The sequence below is a fragment of the Amphimedon queenslandica genome, unplaced genomic scaffold (assembly GCF_000090795.2).
Source record: "Amphimedon queenslandica unplaced genomic scaffold, v1.1 AMPQUscaffold_13504, whole genome shotgun sequence".
Lineage (NCBI taxonomy): Eukaryota > Metazoa > Porifera > Demospongiae > Haplosclerida > Niphatidae > Amphimedon > Amphimedon queenslandica.
In genome coordinates, this window is record NW_003546260.1 from 1 (window position 1) to 14,817 (window position 14,817).

The 14,817-nt window shown below is 35.6% G+C and overlaps 4 protein-coding genes and 1 long non-coding RNA gene across 5 annotated transcripts in view; 2 read left to right on the forward strand and 3 right to left on the reverse strand.

The window, feature by feature from the left end:
* The first annotated feature begins 96 nt into the window (after positions 1 to 96).
* Positions 97 to 692, forward strand: LOC105316650 (putative transporter arsB). The gene is made up of 2 exons (XM_011411713.1): positions 97 to 219; positions 282 to 692. Exons 1-2 carry the CDS (start codon positions 97 to 99, stop codon positions 690 to 692), a joined length of 534 nt encoding a protein of 177 aa, XP_011410015.1.
* A 1,166-nt stretch (positions 693 to 1,858) lies between these two features.
* On the reverse strand, positions 1,859 to 2,455 carry LOC105316651 (putative transporter arsB). Its single transcript, XM_011411714.1, has one exon. It carries the CDS (start codon positions 2,453 to 2,455, stop codon positions 1,859 to 1,861), a length of 597 nt encoding a protein of 198 aa, XP_011410016.1.
* Positions 2,456 to 4,924: 2,469 nt separating this feature from the next.
* On the forward strand, positions 4,925 to 10,763 carry LOC100635978 (NFX1-type zinc finger-containing protein 1-like). The gene has a single exon (XM_011411716.2). It carries the CDS (start codon positions 4,947 to 4,949, stop codon positions 10,761 to 10,763), a length of 5,817 nt encoding a protein of 1,938 aa, XP_011410018.1. The 5' UTR covers positions 4,925 to 4,946.
* A 2,616-nt stretch (positions 10,764 to 13,379) lies between these two features.
* LOC109593806 (uncharacterized) lies at positions 13,380 to 13,731 on the reverse strand. Its single transcript, XR_002191159.1, has 2 exons — positions 13,563 to 13,731; positions 13,380 to 13,511 (listed from the first exon to the last, which is right to left on the reverse strand). It is a non-coding gene; the product is annotated as an uncharacterized LOC109593806 (long non-coding RNA).
* A 995-nt stretch (positions 13,732 to 14,726) lies between these two features.
* The window catches only part of LOC109593795 (putative transporter arsB), a 5,452-nt gene continuing 5,361 nt past the window's right edge, over positions 14,727 to 14,817 (reverse strand). Inside the window, exon 2 of the mRNA XM_020008890.1 lies at positions 14,727 to 14,743. Within this exon, the coding sequence (XP_019864449.1) occupies positions 14,727 to 14,743 (17 nt within the window). The remainder of the gene's footprint in view (positions 14,744 to 14,817) is intronic.

Sequence of the window (14,817 nt, forward strand, 5' to 3'; positions counted from 1 at the left end):
AATCATGATGAGGGCAAAGCACCAGCTGAAAAAACAAGGTTCCAAATCATTCGTCGCAAAATATTTCTAGTTTGGCTCATGTTTGTTACACTTTTAATGGTTGTGTTACTTGCTATACCAAATCAAATTGCTGACTTGAATCTTGGTTGTATTCCTTTGGCTGCTAGCATTTTTACAATGCTGATGGACACAATTCTCAATCGTAAGTATGCATATGATGTAATGGTCAAAATTGATTGGACAGTCATCCTTATGTTCATGGGTCTTTTTGTCTGCCTCAGAGGTTTCCAAACACTTGCTTTCCATTCATAGCATTTGAGCATTTAGCTCCTTACATGAATCTTAATACAATTGAAGGTGTTCTACTATTCTCTGTTTTTGTCATCATTGGTTCTAATATATTTAGTAACATACCACTAGTGATATTGATTGTTGGTCGTATATCTGACCTCTGTGATGATTGTGGACCATTAGGTGGGTTACTCCTTGCCTGGATTTCTACTATAGCTGGTAATTTCACTCTTATTGGAAGTGTGGCTAATCTCATTGTTGCAGAAAAAGCACAAAGCTCAGCCAAGTATCATATTTCATTTCTTGAATACTTCATATTTGGTTTTTCATCTACACTGTGGATATTATACGTGTGCCTTCCAGTAGTCTATTTTATGGGAAAACTTGCTGCTAAAATATAAACAATTAGTTACAAGAGCTGTTTGAGTGGATTGTTGAACTATTAGTTAGGCTAATTTTTTATTGAATTAATATAATTCATTTTAATTGAAATAAAAGTCCCCTATGACAATGCTGCATCATACCATTATAATGCTACTACTAACATAGATTGCTGTCATAGACGACAGTGTACATAGGATAGTTTTAATTTGTCATAATTATTGCTGACTTTTTAAAACTTTTCATTTATATTATGTGTAATATCAGGCTATAAACTTATCCATAAGAAATTAAAGCTCTGGTTTATGAAAATAGTACAAGGTAAATGCTGTTTGTTAGATTTAACTTACTCATACTTATGTAACACAAGTTACACTTTTCTATTATATCTAGCTTGCAATGACTTTTGCAATTTTTTCATAAGAATTAAAATTAGTTAAGGATTCCTTAAAACTTAAACAATAAAACGCACTCTGTATAATGGATTAATTTTATTATTAGTCACTTTAGATCTATTAGTACAGGTGAACTTCAGAGCTGAGATCAGTTACAGAACCTCAATTACAAATACACATTTAACTACAATCGTCTTGTAAAAATAGACTGAATTAGAATTACCATTATGTAATCTAACCTCTCATGTAGACATGATAAGTGATAGGTGCATGGATGATCGACATTAAAGGAGTTAAAAAAATGGTTCCATGAAAACTTTTTAACCTCCATATCAGTAGTTTTTTATTGGGAGAATGACTTAGATCAAAAGATAGAAACCCATTCCAAAGTAAAAAAATGAAAAATTGCAAAGCCAAATGACATTGCAACATAGATGATAGCTTGTGTTACATAAGTATGAGTAAGTTAAATCTAACAAACAGCATTTACCTTGTACTATTTTCATAAACCAGAGCTTTAATTTCTTATGGATAAGTTTATAGCCTGATATTACACATAATATAAATGAAAAGTTTTAAAAAGTCAGCAATAATTATGACAAATTAAAACTATCCTATGTACACTGTCGTCTATGACAGCAATCTATGTTAGTAGTAGCATTATAATGGTATGATGCAGCATTGTCATAGGGGACTTTTATTTCAATTAAAATGAATTATATTAATTCAATAAAAAATTAGCCTAACTAATAGTTCAACAATCCACTCAAACAGCTCTTGTAACTAATTGTTTATATTTTAGCAGCAAGTTTTCCCATAAAATAGACTACTGGAAGGCACACGTATAATATCCGCAGTGTAGATGAAAAACCAAATATGAAGTATTCAAGAAATGAAATATGATACTTGGCTGAGCTTCGTGCTTTTTCTGCAACAATGAGATTAGCCACACTTCCAATAAGAGTGAAATTACCAGCTATAGTAGAAATCCAGGCAAGGAGTAACCCACCTAATGGTCCACAATCATCATAGAGGTCAGATATATGACCAACAATCAATATCACTAGTGGTACATTACTGAATATGTTAGAACCAATGATGACAAAGACAGAGAATAGTAAAACACCTTCAATTGTATTAAGATTCATGTAAGGAGCTAAATGCTCAAATGCCATGAATGGAAAGCAGGTGTTTTGGAAATCTCTGAGCCAGACAAAAAGACCCATGAACATAAAAATGACTGTCCAATCAGCTTTGACTATGACATCATATGCGTACTTACGATTGAGAATTGTGTCCATTAGCATTGTAAGAGTGCTGGCAGCCAAATGAATACAACCAAGATTTAAGTCGTCAGTTTGATTTGGTATATTAAGTAACACAACCATTAGAAGTGTAACAAACACGAGCCAAACTAGAAATATTTTGCGACGAATGATTTAGAACCTTGTTTTTTTCAGCTGGTGCTTTGTCCTCATCATCATTGTTTACTGAATCATTAACTTGAACATTCTCTGGCAATGCTTCACCAGAAGATTGCTGCAGTTATACAAGCATACTAGTACTGTGATTAATAGCACTTGTATTGAAGCGTGTAGCTCCATTCCCACTTTGATCATAATCTATTGCAGTTGCTTTACGTTCCTTAGAGATATAGAGAGTTAATGATTTATTCCTATCTTGAGGGTCTTCATAACTTTGTACTGTAGCTTCTCTTTCACTGGCAATAGAAGTAATTTCTGAGCTTGCTGCAATCCTAGAATTTTGAGCCTCAGAATTTAAATGATTCTCTTCTTTTCTCATCTTTGTACAGATTAGCAAAAACAAGTACATTAGCACGACATGCATGATTATCAAACCTAGTATAGCTGCTGGAAGCACTGCTATAAAAAATTCGAGCAAAGTTAGTATACCAAGACACAATGGTAGCAGCACGATTTTGTTTGATAAATTCTGTGAGAATGAGAGGTGTAACAACAAGACAGGCAGCATCCTTTGTAATGAATGCAGAGAGGATGGCAGACATCAAGCATACCTTTTAAAGTATTGATTGAAATGGCTTATTCTCACTAACATAATTACTCTCAGAATACCTTCACAATCATAGTAATAAGACAGCATCATCATCCCAACCAGGAGAAACACTGTCTGCAAGTTATCTTTATACCCTTGAACAGACATAGCACATGTATACACGATACACGAATATCTACACGAATTTTCTGGCTCAAGTAGATAGTGGTAGATAGAGGAGAGCAGCCTAGAATATTCGCCTTTATTTTCAGATATTTCATGTATTGTATCCATACTAAAATAATCATCTGAAAAGCTTAAAAGACTGTTTTCTAATGCTTATTCTTCTGATTTTAGTGCTAATCAGGCAGGTAGCCATTGTGCATTTTTTTCTTTTCAACAGAACACATTCTTCTGTATGAAGTTTAAGTGCCTACATGGCTTTTATCATGAGTAAATAACTGCAATGGAAGATTTCATACGATGCTTTTTGCAATAAGTCACATTTTTTTAGTAGACAAAAATACATGAAAATACACATCTACTGACAAAGTAAATACAAGTAAATACCAGTTAAAAAAATTAAAATACAAGTAGATACAGAGTAGATAGAATTTGAGTAGATGTGCTATGTCTGCCCTTGAATTACATACACATCATTTTGAGAAACAATTTGAAACAATATGGATGCACTATAATGTGGTTATGCAATGCCATCAATCATCATGTGCAGATACATCTATGTAATCACATACAATTCCTTTCTCAATAGAATAATTATAGGGAACAATTTGCTGATTGTACAGCTGATGGTTAGTGCAAGTACATGTACACAAAACATGCATGAGAGAGTCACTAAAATAAAAGTGTAGTCATGCAATTACATATAAGAGTGAAAGGAGAACCTTCAATGAATTCTTGACATTCAGAATTATGGCTCTATTAAGTATTATTGTCATTGTTATTGTTAGATGATGATGTGATGGGTGTGAGCGTTAAGGACGAGATCAAGAGACTCAGTTCCAAGTGTGGAATGAGAATGCAGCCTCTGCCGGTCAGATCATCAACACTCAACAGTAAGTCTAAATGTTAGTATTGAAATACTACAGCCTGAAATGTTTGTTGTTAAACAAAATTTTCTCCCAAAGTGCTGTCTGTTATAATTATAAGGCTCTATTTTATTATTTTAATCTATAGCATTGCATGCATGCATAGATAATGTATTAATTTCTCTTATAAAAATGATAATGTACTGTCACTACTATGTACATGTGTGTAGGTGATGGATAGAGTTAGAAAGCTCCTACCAGGAGTAGAGATAAGAGATTTTTATACCTGTAAGTGCAACAACTGTTAAAAGCAATAATGTCCCACCCGGCCTTCTCCTCTAGCTGTTAAAGAGGCTAGTAGATGTCTCACACCAGTGACCAGCCCCACTGACTCCTATCAGCAGTCGTTTGGCAGGTCACAGCGACCACATCTACCACCCTCCAGCATTTCACCTTTCCAATATTTCCCTCATACAGCTGCAACTTCTCATGCCCCACCTCTTATCATTAGACCCCCTCACTCTTAACTCAGTCTCACTGGTTGATTGTAGAGACTTGTAGAAAACAGTGACTTGTCTTTGTGTGTCTTTTTGCTTCCCTGCACTGAATTTTTTTAACCTCTGGGAGTGCTCCGAATCTCTTTTTTGTCTATTAGAAAGGAACTATTTACTTGTATATACATAATATTGTTGTTTTAAAACATGGAAATAAATGTTGTTATTCCTGTGGTTTTATGAATAATAATTAGTTAATGTTGTGGGTGGGCATGATGTTGTGGGTGGGCATGATCATACTCATAGTATAAACTAAAGTAAAAATGTCAAACAAGAAGCCGAGTCAACTAAAAAGGCCTCCATCATTCCCGGGCACCCATGGTTCTACAAAGCAGAGAAAAATTTCCCCAGAAAATGAAGAAGAAAAGGATTTGAGAGTCTTATTGGACCGAAGGAAAGAGCTTGATCTGAGAGAATCGCTGACTCGACCGATGACACGACAGGGAGCACGACAACTTCCAGGTGGAGAAATAAGAGGATACGACAAAAGTCACGAAACAGTCACAAATGATGCTTCACTGTGCACTCCAGGACCTAGATCTACCAGTAATCGGCCTGGGAGGAAGAGGAAACGGGCACCATTCAATCCATATTCAGAAGAAAGCGAATTTATTACTACTAAACGACAACAACTTGATGCAGGCTCCTCACCTCAGTATTATGAAAAGACAACAGCTCTTTCTTCAAGCACACCACAATTTTCTTCTATAAAAACATCAAGCAATAGTTTAAAAGATCGTCACCTGTCATCGGTACCAAGTTGGTGTGATACAATGGCAAAATACTTAAAGCTATCGGCAAAGGATGTAGTTTCACGTGAGTCCGTATTGAATGATATACACGATTGCTTTGTTGATTTAATTCATGATATTAATGTTAATGGTATCCATAACAAAGAGGGTTTGGTTTTAAAAGCTATTAAAATGTTAGCACTCATTTGTCAAAATTTGACTTGCAATGATATGATAGCGAGAGACCACACAGAAGGTGCTCTAAGCTACAAATTTATGATTTTTGATGACATTTTTTTGCCATTTTGGGCTACACTTGGATCATTCACACGTTCTCTTCCCTATTGTGAAGTTATTTTTAAATTTGATTTTATTTCTTCACTGCAACAAGTTCTAATGGCACTCCTTTATAGCAATGCATTTCCTATTCACAAAGTAGTTCAATTTTTGCCACTTGATGATTTGCATGGAGCTTTGAAGCAGCTTTGCGACAGTAGCTCTCATGATTTTAAAATACTCTATGAGCAGTCTTTACAGCTTTTAAACAAACGTGACAACCTAAGAAGTAGCCTCATAATGTCTAATGCACATGGCGATACTTTTACTCTTTTGCCAAGTAGAAGTGACCTTATGTCGAAATCCATCCAGGTTAAGAATAAGCCTCAGTTTTCTTCTGATTTGGAATATCTTGAAACCCATTTTGAACTCCTGCGTCAGGATTTCATTCGCCCTTTGTGCGATGTGCTACGCAACCTTCAAGAAAACAGTGAAGAATATTATGAAGATAACAATGGTTATAGTAGTGCTATCACGTATCAAAATGTTCGATTCAATAATAAAGATATTTGTGGTGGGGATCTTGTCTACAAAATCAGTTTTTATCTACCTAAAGGAAGAAAGGTGAACTGGGATCATTCCAAGCGTTTTACATTTGGCTCACTTCTTTGCCTTTCAAATGATGACTTCCACACTCTGTTGTTTGCTACTGTTGCTAATCGTGATGCGAATGAATTAAAGAGAGGAATCATTGCTGTAAAAGTGCTAGATGCTAGTGTTGAACGTATCAGCAATCGTTCAAAGTACAAAATGATTGAATCACCAGCATATTTTGAAGCATATTTTTCAGTGGTTAAGCAACTGCATGCCATGAAGTCAAACCCAGAAAACAATTTACCAGATTTGGCTAGAAAGTATCTTGTCAAAGGTGAAACTGTTGTTCAAATGCCACTTTACGCTCAAATTCATGAAGAAGCAAATGAAGGACACTATATTTTAAACCTAAAAGGTGTCCTGTGTCATTGCAGTACAATTGGAGAATGTCCTCATGGCTACGATAGTATCATTGTTTCCGAGACAGAATTCACTGTAAAAGAAGCAGTGGAAGAATTTCAAGATGAAATAAGTGATAGTGAAGATGAAGGAACTTTAGCCAATGCTGTAATACTTAAAAATTCAAGTTTGATTTCTTCCAGCGATTCTAGTGATAATGAAATGGAAGAATCTTTGATTCCAGTGGTTGATTTTCAAAACTCTCAGCCGTCAATGCCTTCTTTCTCTGAGAAACTTGATGAGTCTCAGGTAGCTGCTTTGAGACTAGCACTGTCATCCGAAGTTGCTCTTATTCAGGGTCCTCCTGGAACAGGAAAGACTTATATTGGAGTACAATTTGTGAAGGCTATGCTTCAAAATAGACTAAAATGGAATTCAGAAAAATCAGTACCGATACTTGTCATGTGTCAAACTAATCATGCCCTAGACCAGTTTCTGGAAGAAATATTGGATTTGGGAATAAGTAAAAATCTTGTCCGAATTGGTGGAAGGTCAAAGAGTGAGAGAATACGTAATATGAAGCTCAATATCAAAGATAAAAAACGACAGATTCGATTTGATAGAAAATCTATTATGTCCACAAGGAGGTCACAACGTCCTGAATCTATGATTTTTCCTAGCTTATTTTTTCGTAAAGAAGATTTGACCCTTATGAAATGCAAATATGATGCACTTGAAGAGCTATGTTATAAAGGCCTGCCATATAATGAGCTTAATAAGATGTTGTATTATTCATTTCTCCATCCAAGACAACTCTATAGCTGTACAAGTGACTGTGTTATACATAACTATTTTATATTTGAAGGCATAGAAAGTGTTGAAGATGTTCTCCAGTGGTTGAACATAGAAGTTAAAACCCCAGAAAATCCAAAAAATTCTCAAAGTTTTTTTAGAGATTATTATGCAGATTCTGAGGAAGATGAGCGTAGAATTGATGCTGAAGAAGATAGAGATGCAGAACTTGAAGGAGTTGAAGTATTGAATGCAGCAAAAAGTCAAGGAGACCTAGTGAACTTTTTAAAAAAACTACAAAGGTCAGATCCATATGAATCTAGAATTAAGCATATTCAAGGCAAGCTACGGCTTGATCAAAAACGTGAACTATTAAAATTTTGCTTAACAAAGCAGTGTAAATGCCTAAAACATAAACTTCACGAGCTTGAAAAAAAGAAGGAAATATATGAAGATGAAGATGATGCCATTACTCTTCAAGCACTGAAAGAAGCAGATATTGTAGGAGTGACCACTACTGGTGCCTCAATGAACATTAAGGTGCTGCAAAAAGTTCGCTCAAAAATAGTAGTAGTAGAAGAAGCAGCTGAAGTAATGGAAGGGTACATTGTAGCTGCTTTGACAAAGCATGTTCAACATCTTGTTTTGATTGGTGATCACAAACAACTGCGTCCAAAAGCCAATGACTTTACTATAGGACGAAAGCATGGTCTTGAGATTTCACTTTTTGAACGTCTCATTAAGAATGGTTTGTCATCTGTTCAGTTGAAATATCAACATCGAATGAGACCAGAAATTGCCAAATTAGTTTGCCCTCATATATACCAGGAGCTTTTTGATCATCAGAAAGTCCTAAATTACAAATCAGTTAAAGGTATGAAAACTAATATGTTTTTTGTCAATCACACTTTTCCTGAAAAGCCAATGGAAGGTTTGATGAGTCCTGCAAATAGTCATGAAGCTGATTTTGTAGTGCGTTTGGCCAAATATCTTCTTTTTCAAGGCTACAAGCCAGATCAATTAACCATACTCACTCCTTACACAGGGCAAGTTGCATGCATCAAGGAGTGTATAAAGTCTTTTGCTTTTGAATCTTCTCCTCGTATTGTTCCAATTGATAATTTTCAAGGAGAAGAGAATGATATTATAATCCTTTCCTTAGTTCGTTCTGTCAAGTCTGGTTTCATGAAGGAAGAAAATCGTATTTGTGTTGCTTTATCTCGTGCTAAAAAAGGATTGTATGTCATTGGTAATTTTGAGCTTTTCATGAAAGAATCACAAACATGGAAGAAAATTATTAATAGCCTAGACAATAATTTTTTTGGATTGTCACTTCCTCTTCAATGTCATTTGCATAAAACAATTACTGATGTAAAGCTTCCTGTGGATTTTGACAAAGTAAAAGATGGAGGTTGTTTGGAACTGTGTTGCTATCGAATGGTTTGTGGGCATGTATGTCCTAGACGCTGTCATCCAGATGACTTGGAGCATAAGCAGCCGTGTTTAAAACCATGCAGCCGCACAATTTGCTCTTTTGATCATCCTTGTCCAAGACTGTGTTCTGAAAAGTGTCCACCATGCAAAGAGTCAGTATGGAAGACTATACCTTCTTGCAATCATCAGCAGTTAGTTCCTTGTCATTGTTCACCAGATATCTTCACTTGCCAAGAAGAATGCATTAAAATGCTGGAGTGTGGTCACAGATGTAAAAGAAGATGTGGAGAAAAGTGTACTAATTATCAGTGTCCTGAGCTAGTAATGAAAATGTTACCATGTGGCCATGAAGCTCAAACAGAGTGTTTCCATGAACCTGAGGATTATATGAGACAATGTAAAATACCATGTCATGTAGAACTGGCTTGTGGGCATTTGTGCCAAGGAAAGTGTGGCTCATGTAACCAAGGCAGGCTCCATATTCCTTGTAAAGAAAAGTGCACACGCATTCTATTATGTGGTCACCAATGCTCCTCAAGGAATTGTGCCAGTGATTGTCCTCCCTGTCAATTAAAATGTCCTAGCTCATGTATTCATGGACCATGTGGCCACAAATGTGATTCTCGATGCATTCCTTGTGCTGAGCCCTGTGAATGGCAGTGTCCTCATCACAAATGTACTAAAAGGTGTGGTGATATCTGTGATAGGCCTCGTTGTGATGAGCCCTGTCAGCTCAAGTTACAATGTGGACATCCTTGCTTAGGCCTTTGTTGTGAGCCTTGTCCACCACTATGTAGAGTTTGTGATCCAAAAAATGAAGCTTTTAGTATTCTTTTTGGTGAAGAAAGTGAACCAGAGTCTCGTTTTATTGTGCTAACTGAGTGCCCTCACATTTTTGAAGTGTCTGGTTTTGATATCTATATGGATAAAAATGATGAAGCTGTCAAGTGGAAACGTTGTCCACATTGCAATACAAATATTACAAAAAGCCTTCGTTATGGTAATGTCATCAAAAAAATTAAAACAGACATGAATACCATTAAAATGAAGGAATTTCAAATATTAAATTGTTTTAATCGTGGTAAAATGAAGAGGGATATTTTAGAATGGAATGATAAAATTCAGTATCGTAAAATTCGTCACATTGATGATTTACCTGATGTAACTTTACAATCTTTGCATACACTCCTTTCTTCTGCCACTGAGTGTGCTGAATTAAAAGAAATGTTTCATACTGGCTCTGATTGTAGTGATATTATTTGCATTTCCAAGCAAATCATTAGGCTACACAGTTTTTTGAGATCACATCATGTTAAAAATTTGCAGTGTTTACCGCAACAAGTTATTAGTGACATTCAGTGTGAGATTAGACGATTTCATTTTCTGAGAAAGTTTTATGAAGTTCACATAAAACCAAAGTCTTCTTTAGTGCATTATAAATGGATGACATACATGTATAAAAAACAAATTGAGGAGCTGAGTCTAACAAGCTATAAACCAAATTTGAAAATGACAGAGGAAATATATAAAGAAAATTGTGAAAGTCTGTCTCGGTTTTGTAGAGAAAACAATCTTGATGCACCAACACCTGAGGAAATAAGGCAAATTGTAGCTGCCATTGGTGGTAGAAAAGGAGCATGGTACAAGTGTCCTAATGGACACTACTACCATATTGGAGAGTGTGGAGGAGCAATGCAGGTAGGGAAATGCATCGAATGTGATGCTCAAGTTGGAGGAAGTCATCATCGTTTACTGGATGACAATCAGCACGCTGGAGAAATAGATGATTCTCGGTTTGCAGCTTGGGGCCAGGAAGCCAACCTTAATAATTATGACTTGAATGATGTTTTGTGAAATAATTATTATAATGTTATTGTTGAGTCTATATTATTAAATTTAATATTGTTTCTTAGTTATTATTAGCATTAATAGTTTGTATCTATTCAATTTGATTAAGTATAATTATGTTTATGTTTGCTAACTTTTAAACTTTGTTTTGATTACTAAGAATATTTAAAATTAATGTCATAAAAGCTCAAATTTGCCAAAATGAAATGGATACACTTACACAGCTCTATATGCATAAATACATTAGGTGTTTGACATTAACTATAAGGAATTATGTGAGAATACTGGGGTATTTCCTACAATCAAAACTTAAGTGTAATAATTATTTTACAGAACAATATCAATAAAGTGCTCTGTGCTGTTAATAATTCAGCACTGACTTACACATTCAGAGTAAGCAGACCAGACTGATTACATATTACACATTAATGTATAAGCGAATTTTATAACACCCCTGCTAGGGATACATTGCATTTGTATGACTGAACCCGAGGGCAAAGTCATACAAATGCAATGTATCCTGTAGCGCGGGTGTTATCAACATATTTACCAGTTTTATATGTTGTTGCAACTCATTGTCATATTTTGACTATTTTGACTAAAAACTTATTTTCAGGCATAATGTAGCAATTTTATTGATTTACAGGGCTTGAAAAGCAAATCAGCTACTTCTGACTAATTTTTCTTGACTGCTAAATTGAATTTTCAACCTTGCTGTATTGCTGTAGCACTAGCTAATTATTGTATTAAGAACATCGTTGCAGTTTCTGGGACTTGTGATGTAAAACCTTGGAGTTTTCAGCTAAAAACCTTCAGCCCCACCCCTCATTAAGTATGCAGAAAGTATGGTTTAGCTGATTATCTCTGTAGTTGTTAGTTCAATTTTAGTACTTTTATTTTTCATAACAAGTAATTGTGCATACCTAGTTGCTGATACCAGACAACAATCAGAATTGCACTGCTAGCATACTAAATCTTTTATCATTATGCAACTTCTGTATGGCTAAATCTCTCATCCCTGGATCAAGTGAAAGGACCTTGCCTCATGAACTGTTTCATATTGCATGCTTTCACTGCATAGTAGTAGCAAATGATTATATTTGGAAATATTTTTGGAAATTAAAAATAAAAAAATAACATACAACAATACAATGTTTGGTCATGCATGTCAGTGGCGGATCTAGGGGGGTTCCATGGGTTCCATGGAACCCCTCTTTGGCAGAAGAAGTTGTCTTTTTGCAGTATTTTTGGATTCTTTGCAGTCAGTTTGCAGCACTTTTCCTCCATTTTATTAATTAAATTGATGAGCCACACCCAAATTTTAATTAAAATTAATGAGCCACACCTACTTAAGTGAAATGGAACCCCCCTTTTAATTTTTCTAGATCCGCCAGTGCATGTATATAGTCCTGTGCTCTTGATACTACATAGCTTGATACTTGAATTAGACTATAATCATACAGAGAAACATAAAATGGGAAAATATATAATTGACCTTACTTGAATGAAATACTTGATACTTTTAGTAAGCATAAATCCTAAGCTCGAAAGAGACAGAGACACTAAAGAGATAAAGAAGGAAAAATGGCAAAGAGAGGGAGGTGCACAGCAGTGAATTGCAATGGTAAATCAGATTAAAGAGCAAAAATGACTGTAATCAAGAGTATATAATGGGGAAGCTGTAATGCTATTCAGTGTGTATAAGAGTAATGGCAATTGCTTTATTTCATAAGCTACGTGTATAATACTTTAATGAATCAGTGACATACATGTAGGCCTGTGCCTGGCATACATTCTTGATATGCATATGCTAAATGTAAACATATTACACATGTAGATGTAAAAAGGAAGGTAGAGAGAATCGAATGTAGGATAGAGTCATACAGGAGCAAAGATGAGAAAGATGCAGAGAAGAGACATGTAGAATAGTGAAGCCATAAAGAGAGTAAAGAGAGTGTATGAGAATAGCTATATTCAGGGAGATTGCTGAAGATTGTATGTAGTGCATCTTAAGAGGGGGGAAAGAGAGAGGCAAAGGGAGATCAAATAAGACCATACATGTAGAAAAAGACATTGCACACTAAGGGAAAGAAATGAAATGTTGCCAAGTGGTATGCACAGGGTTTCCCACAGGTTTTAGGTATAGTGCTCAGCATTTTAACAGTGGGTTTTTAAAACTGCTCTATAGTTTAACAAAACATCCTGTATATATTACATGTATGTCAAAAATTGCTAGAAGTGAATTTCCTTTTTTCTATTTTCTGATGCATATACATGCTCTTATGTTGTGTCGAAAGTTCGAGCTGATTCTGATCAAATTTGGACTTTAAATGAATTTATAAAGTTGCTCAAAATTTGGACAAAATACCCTGTACTATTAGTAACGCGGTAGCGTTACTAAGTAGGATTCACCCCCAAAACAATACTGCATGGCTGCCACGACTTTTGCAGCCTTGCTCTACCGGGAAAACGAGCTCCTGTGCTTACCAGACTTTATAGAGGACCTTATCTTGACCAGAGGACTCCATTGGTACCACTAGCGTGGCTCTAAACCTTGTCTAAGAGGAAAGTCAAAAATCGGCGAACCGGCCGTTTTGTTCAGCCACCTTTTTTTCATCTTCATCATCATCATCATCATCTTCTGTCAATCAGTTAAGCAGGGGTATCGTGGTCTTTGAACAATGCTACAAGGTTAATTCTTACACCATTCTACTCCAACTATCTATGCGCAGGTCCACAACTTTTTAAATAACTCTAACAATAAGAAAAAGTTGCCCCCTCTCCATCACCACCAGCCCAGCTTACCTCATTCCGCCATTTTGTTAATTAAAGAAGCATGCATGTGCTCCAAAATGTGGGTGTGGCTGCGCATGCTCAGTTCTCAGAGCTGGGAAAAGGAAGCAATTTTTTTATCTAGCTCTGCTTGGATCAACTGCAATACTAAGTGGAAGTTCCAGGCTTTCAGTTCCAGCTAAGAGAAGGTATTTAGTCTTGGATATCATTTTTTATTATGTGTGTTCAATAAATTGTATAATATTAATTCATGTTATACAATGATCATGAACTTACAACAGAAACAACAGGACAGGATTAGTCAGGCGGGCCTGACCCTCGCGAAAGCCGGAGGGTCAGGATAAATACGTATACCAAAGTTGGTTGCATTTGTATGGCTTGGGCGGGGCTCAAAAGCTATCAGCATCCTAGTTAATTATGCCCCACCTATCTAGGGTGGAGTTATGTTGGCAATATGTGGGGGCAAGCTGCTGTGCTTGTGGAAGAGATGCCACAAATGTAGCCCTTTCAATTTAAAGCAGAAGCCTACAAGCATATTTATTTACCCAGGAGTATTATATAACTTACCTGATCCTTCATTATTAAACTTACGGGCTGACTCAGTGGTGTTAAAAACTTAAAGTTATGATGATTACCTGGCAGTAATGCATCAAAATTAATGGCAAATAGGCACTCTTCAAATCCAGTCAGAAAAACTACGATAACACCACTACCACGGTATAAAGCTACTAATATAAAGTAATAACTAGTCATACTGCTCTTCTTAAGCTGATATCCTAGCCTTCTGGCAGCTTCAACTTTAGCAGAATCTTGTAGCTCTATTGGATGGCTTTGAAAAAAGTCAGTTCAGTTTTATTTCGAGAAATCATGCCACTCATTATCACTCAATAAATAATTATTAATGGTTATAAGTATTAATTAACTATTAAAATGATGTAATTAACTATTAAAATGATGTAACTTCCTGTACTGCAGAAATTTTGCAGTAAGCCAACTTTGGTATACGCACTTATCCTGACCCTCCGCCTTTCGCGAGGGTCAGGCCCGCCTGACTAGGACAGGATTGGAAGGAAAAGATGGGTATTGTCACTTCTTGAACAAGGATTTGTGTCAAGATTATTATTATATCATACTTCACTAAACACTGATCAGTATAGAATTTCTTGATCATAACTGTTAGCAATCGACACCATCTGAAAAGAATATTACAAATATTATAAAAAAATCAACACAAACAAGAACATAAAAAATTTTAAAAAAACAAGAT

What these genes read in the sequence shown, in the direction of transcription:
- LOC105316650 (XM_011411713.1), top strand. Translation starts at nt 97, where the DNA reads ATGGTTGTGTTACTTGCTATACCAAATCAAATTGCTGACTTGAATCTT. An exon ending in ATCGTAAGTATGCATATGAT is followed by an intron (nt 220 to 281) that starts GTAATGGTCAAA and finishes TGTCTGCCTCAG; the next exon opens with AGGTTTCCAAACACTTGCTT.
- LOC105316651 (XM_011411714.1), bottom strand. Translation starts at nt 2,455, where the DNA reads ATGGTTGTGTTACTTAATATACCAAATCAAACTGACGACTTAAATCTT.
- LOC100635978 (XM_011411716.2), top strand. Translation starts at nt 4,947, where the DNA reads ATGTCAAACAAGAAGCCGAGTCAACTAAAAAGGCCTCCATCATTCCCG.